Here is a 6,166-nt window from a genome sequence, read left to right as displayed (position 1 = left end):
AAAAAAAAAAAAAAAAAAAAAAAAAGAATGGCAAGTGACCTAAGCTTGATTTCTCTTGTATCACTCATGTTCTATGAAAACATTTATGGGAAAAAGACATCATGGGGACTTCCAAGATGGATAATATATTGCTACTTCCTTCAAGCAAGTTCTGGCCTGCTGTTGCAGACAACTGACTCGGGGTGCCAAAGTTCAGAAAAAGGAAAGAACTTCTGTTACATCTCCCTACCCTCAGTGGGTGGCTTCTAACTCTCTGGACAGGGGACGGAGTGGGGCTGTGGCAGAGGGGAAGAGAAACCTCATGACCTGCCTCTTCTCTCCAGTGAGTTGTTCAGCCTCCTATGCCCAGCACTGAGGCTGACTCTGGCTCTGAGGTCCCTGTAAATCAAGAATGCATCTTTGGCAAGAATACAGGGAAGTCACTGAAGTCTGGCTTGGAGTGCCCACTCGCCTGGAACCTAGTTAGCAAGGATAACTATTCTACCACCTGGCACAAAATTGCCTCCCTCCCCCAGCATCTTCTCCCCAGCTAGCCAGAACCCACTATTTCATGATAAGGCTGTGAAAAGCATAAGCTCTGCTGGGTTTCCTACAGAAGAGTGTGGGTCCGTTGGAAAGCACTGAGGCTGGTCGATCCAACATGAGGTTCACAACCTGCTTGGTAGCCTACCAAAGAGAATCAGCACTATTATTGAGGGGAGAGCGGTGGTAGCTCCCCTAAGTTTTTTCAATCTTCTGAAAGTAAAATTAATAATAAACCGAAGGCCTTCTGTACCTACCCAATTGGATTAAGAACAAAAAATTGAAATTTTGGCTCCCTAGAAGTGATAGAGCACTTAAGAACTTCCTAAGCATGATAAATAAGATAGGCAATACCATGTATTCATTTAAAAATTGCTTTTCCCAGGACATTTAAGTGTCATTATGTTCTTCCCCTCTTGAGACCTTCAGTAGAAGCTGAAGAGAAGAAAGGTGAAGCCAGAAGAGGATGGCCAAGGGATATCACCAGTGGGTGACACAATAGGGCTATATAGGAGAGGGCCAGGGATCACAGGAAGAGTGTTGACATAGTGACCTGGAAACACCTAAAACTTCCTAAACACAAATGCAAGGAGCACAGAGAAATCTGTCTTCAAGGTGTCCTCAGTGCATCTTCTGAATCATCCCTTCTCAGAAGCAAAGTTTCTGTCATCCAGTTGTATAGAAGGTCTATACAACTGTCCCTCACAGAAGAGAGAGTGATCTTTTAGTTTGTTTGTTTTTAAGTATTCAGTTCTTCAAGATTTACAGTGGGAAGCAAAATCAGGAAACATGGAGCTGTATACCTAGAGAGAAGGAGGAGATTCTGAAATCATCTTTGTTCAGTCAGCTGGCCGTAGGCTAGCAAATGTTGGCCATGCTGGTTAAGTTTGCCCAAGATCAGACAGCTACTTAGAAGAAAGGACTGTAATCCACACTGTGTTCCTAGCTCAGAATTTTATTTATTTATTTTTTTACATTTTTATATGGTATCTGGTATCTGGTATTTGTTATATGGGCAGTCCAAAGCATCCTATATGAGGATACATGTAGAATATATCATTTTAAGCCTCATTGCTTTTTTACATTTTAGGTGAAGATGGGGTTTATATTCTCAAAATCTATGAATGAAAACATGAAAAACCAACAGGAGTTTATGCTTATGAATGCTCGACTCCAGGTACATTTTCAAACAATTAAGTTTTTATGTTGTTACAGTGGTTAAAGTTTCTATGACATACTCCAGCAGTATTGTTCTCTTTGGCCCCAAAAGGTAAAATGCTCATGGGCCTCTATCCTCGGAGCCAAGATGAAATGGATTACTAATTATCTGGTAAATGGGCGTGTTTAAATCTCCAGTCTAGATCCTAGTATAAAAATTTCCATACCAAAGGAAGACGTGACTGCTTAGAGTGTAGGGGAGGTAGAATGATGCCCCTCTCCTCACCAAATATGTGCATCCTAACCTCCTGTGGATATGTTGCCTTACATGGCAAAAGAGACTTTGAAATGTGATTAAGTTAAGGAGTTTGAGCTAAGGAAGCTCCTGGGTTATTCTGGATTATCTGGATGGGCCCAATGTAATCACAATGGTCCTTATAAGGGGTAGAGATGGGGCGCCTGGGTGGCTCAGTCGGTTAAGCATCCGACTTCAGCTCAGGTCATGATCTCGCGGTCCGTGAGTTCGACCCCCGCGTCGGGCTCTGTGCTGACTGCTCAGAGCCTGGAGCCTGTTTCGGATTCTGTGTCTCCCTCTCTCTCTGCCCCTCCCCCATTCATGCTCTGTCTCTCTCTGTCTCAAAAATAAATAAATGTTAAAAAAAAATAAGGGGTAGGAGAGGACAGAGGGTCAAAGTCAGAGAGAAAAAAAAAGATTTGAAGATGCTATACTGCTGGCTTTGAAGATAGAGTGAAGGGCCAAAGAAGGAATTCAGGTAGCCTCTAGAAGCTGGAGAAGGCAAGGATGTGGATTCTTTCCTAGAGCCCAGAAGGAACACAGTCCCACAGCCCGCTTGGGATTTCTGACTCTGGAACTATAAGATAATAAATTTATGCTGTTTTAAGCTTCAAGTATAATTTGTTATAGCAACAATAGGAAATTAATACACACTGTGAAAACTTGACACTGGATTTAGACATAGGCTGATAGCAAAGTAGAAGTAGCAAAGTAGAAGACTGTCTAATTGCCTGATATTGTCTAACTGCCTAATTGTCAGGAAGTATTATGAAACGTTGTAAAGGTTTGACTGAAATTATTTTCCTAAGGTTTCAAACAAAGATCTCTTGGCTTCTGGGGTTCATTATGGCCCTGGGGATAGAAGGTCCTACTGTGAGGCAGTATGGTGAGTGGTTAAAAGTGAGGACTAAAGACAGACCAGCTAGGTTTGAATCCCATCTCTACCCCTAACTGTATGACTTGTGCCTCAGCCTCCTGGTTTATAAACTGGAGGTAACAGTATCCCCTTCACAAGGTTGCTTTGAGGATAATGATGGTCGTGTAAAGAGAGTATATGGGACAATGCCTCAAGTCCTCAAAACAGTGTCTTTCACTTTATAAGTATTCATGGTTGCTGCCATGATTGCTATTAAGAGTGTCCTGTGCAGGACAACGATTTCTTTTGGGGGAATGGGACAATTTAAAGAATGGAAACTGAATTTTTGTAACATAGAAAAGTGGCCTAGGGGAGATTAAACATTAGGCATATGAACCAGCCAAGAATGTCATATGCCCAGAGAGTCTTTTGTCCAAGATCTTTGGAAACTATAGATTTTTACATCCATTCCCTTGAAGTCAGGATATGTGAAGGGTGTGGGATTTTATCCTATTTGCAAGATAACAAATTAGCCTGTTACTATTTATTGGACGCTGGCAGAATACAGGAGACACTTCCATCAGAGACAGAGGACTTCACTACTCATAGCACAGTAAGCAGCATGAGCTTGAGGTTGGCATGAGTTTTCCCTGTGCCCCTCAAGTCTCAAGAGGGCATGCAGGTTGGCTTAATTGGATGCTGAGGTGGGTACAATGGGTTCGGGACACAGCGGAGGAACAGTGAGCTATGGAATCTACTACTTTTACCGTGACTGGTCAGCCAGGCTGCTCTTGGGTAAGACTTGTTACTTCATTTCTCAAGGTTTCTCACTGCAAACACAACCCTGAGTAATGGCCCATGTAAAGAACAGTCAGACCCTATATCCTTGGCCTACCCAGCAAAAAGTACAGGAATGGCCCATGCAGTTTGATTCTCCCAACATGTGTTTGGTTAGGATGATTAGTTTTTCTTTATTGATCAGGATATACTTTATTATTTATCTTCTAATTTCAAGGAAGGATGATAAAAAGAATGTAGATCAACACTATTAAAGCAGCTTTCCACCTTAAAGCTACTTGAGTTCTGATCTTAACTGGGACAGGCTAGAGAGAAACATAATCTGTAGAAATTTTGGAAGATTAGGTGGGTCCTCAAATATTTCCTGTTTAAAGTAATTAAACTTCTAACATCTTTCTTAGGGTTTAGAGCTATTCCTTTATTGAAAAAAAAAGTATCACAAAACATTTGATACATTCTAGAGAATATATTTATAAGTTATGAAGCATAATAAAATGAGTACCGGTGAACCCATTACTAAATTGAAGAATTTTGTTATCACAATACACCTGAAGCTACCTACAGGTTCCATCCTATATGTTGAGTGAGCCCAAACAGTTAAAGCTGGTCTGGAATTGACCTCATATCCCAGAGCCCCTGGGACTGGGCAGGACTCAGAAAATGAAAGGAATGGGCCACTAGGGTAGAAGATTTCTTGTCTTTGTAAGTTCTTTAAAATATTTTTAAAAATCCCAGTTGAAACATCATATGTACTAATGCCTTTAGCCCATGACGGCATGTCTTTTGGTGCTTTTCCTGTTTGATGGCATCTCAATAAAAGGGGTAAAGAGAAGAAATAAAGCAAAACTCTTATTAAAGAAAAGCCTAATGACTAGAATACTTTTCCCAGGTTTTTTTCTTACTTCTACTTTTTTTTTTTTTTTTTTTGGTAGAAAAGGAGATAAATAATAACTCAATCATTCCATATTATTGGGTGTTTTTTTTTTTCATTCAGGGAAAAGAACAAGTATTAGAGATTCAGCTACATCTCATACCAGTGCCCAGGTTCTTAACTGGCTGTACATTCTACTCACTCAGGGCTTTGGGATATTTAGGTCCCACCCCAGACCAATCAGATCTCTTCCTGGCCGGGCATGCTGTCACTGTTCTAAGCTCTCCAGGAGACTGTAATGCACAGTCTAGTTTGAGGTCTTTGCCCTTCGTTTTCCATGATGCTACATAATTATAATCAATGATTGGCAGGGACTTAACACAATGCATATTGGAGATGGAACCAAATAGTTTTCAATTTAAGTAAGCTAATCAGGAAATTAAATCAGTCACTGGAGTCTGATTAATAAGAATTTGTAAAAGACTTCAAATCAGAAAGGTTTCTCTTCATTACAACTTTGGTTCAAGTTGAGCTAGAGGGGATTTATACTACTAGTTAGAATGATGTTTTCATATCATCAGCAAACTTCAGTTTCCCATTGCTTTGTTTAGCATCTCTTACTCATGATGGTGGCTATACTCAAGTAAACGAAGTATCAAAGAAAAATGAATACTTTCTTAAAATGCCATTAGATGGCATACCTAAACTAATTTCATATCTCTTGAGTGGCCAGAAAAGCATTTTGATATTATATAACAGAATGGAAACTGAAAATGGAAAGCAGAAAGAATGAGGGAAGATTCCATAAGTCTTTGCTGTGCTCTAGAACTCTGTAAGCAAAGCAGTTATGATCCATGTAAAGATAAGTCAGGTAGTTTATTCACCGTTTACTGTGTATAGACAACAAACTCAAGATTTAAAAAATACGTGATTGTATGTCTATTGTTAGTTTGGTGTTAAAGAAATGAGGTATAGTTATAAACCAAAAAATACATATTTAATATATATAAAATAATGTGCTGTATGCTAAGCAGGACTCAGGAATGCCTAAAGTATGTGCTCTATATTCAAGGAACTTATCACCTAAATTCAAGGAATTTATCATCAAGGGTGAGTCATGCTGCAAATAACCAGATGTTTGTGTGTATGTATGTGGTAAGCAGAACATTGGCTCCCTAAAGATGTCCACACAGTAATCTCTAGAACTGTGAATGTATTATCTTGTGGCAAAATGGACCTTGCAGATGTGATTAAGGGAACAGACCTTGAGATGGGAAAATTATCCTTGGTGATCCATGTGGACCCAATCTAAACACACAAATTCTTTCTTTTTTTTTTTTTTTAAGTTTTTTAATGGTCATTTTTGAGAGAGAGAGAGACAGAGACAGAGACAGAGAGAGACAGAGAATGAGCAGGGGAAGGGGAGAGAGACAGGGAGATACAGAATCTGAAGAAGGCTCTGGGCTCTGTGCAGACAGCTCAGAGCCTGATGCAGGGCTCGAACGCACGATCCGTGAGATCATGACCTGAGCCGAAGTCAGATGCTCAACCGACCACCCAGGGCCAGCCAGGTACCCCTAAACACACAAATTCTTAAAAGTGGAGAGGTGAGGACAAAAAGAGAGAGAGAGAGAGAGAGAGAGAGAGAGAGAGAGAGAGAGAGAGA

At 40.3% G+C, this 6,166-nt stretch overlaps 1 protein-coding gene and 1 long non-coding RNA gene across 4 annotated transcripts in view; one reads left to right on the top strand and one right to left on the bottom strand.

Moving 5' to 3' along the window:
- Positions 1-6,166, bottom strand: part of LOC121013714 (uncharacterized) — a 126,490-nt gene that overhangs the window by 12,399 nt on the left and 107,925 nt on the right. The gene's annotated exons all lie outside the window — the stretch shown is intronic.
- The window catches only part of PLGRKT (plasminogen receptor with a C-terminal lysine), a 41,066-nt gene continuing 36,478 nt past the window's right edge, over positions 1,579-6,166 (top strand). Inside the window, exon 1 of one of the 2 annotated variants that reach the window (XM_040449490.1) lies at positions 1,579-1,699. In XM_040449490.1, the coding sequence (XP_040305424.1) occupies positions 1,619-1,699 (81 nt within the window). In that variant the 5' untranslated portion in view covers positions 1,579-1,618. The remainder of the gene's footprint in view (positions 1,700-6,166) is intronic. The other variant, XM_040449492.1, reaches the window with a different exon arrangement.

This window comes from Herpailurus yagouaroundi, unplaced genomic scaffold, assembly GCF_014898765.1.
Source record: "Herpailurus yagouaroundi ecotype Mexico unplaced genomic scaffold, PumYag 199, whole genome shotgun sequence".
Classification (NCBI taxonomy): Eukaryota; Metazoa; Chordata; class Mammalia; order Carnivora; family Felidae; genus Herpailurus; species Herpailurus yagouaroundi.
This window is presented reverse-complemented; position numbering and strand designations above follow the sequence as displayed.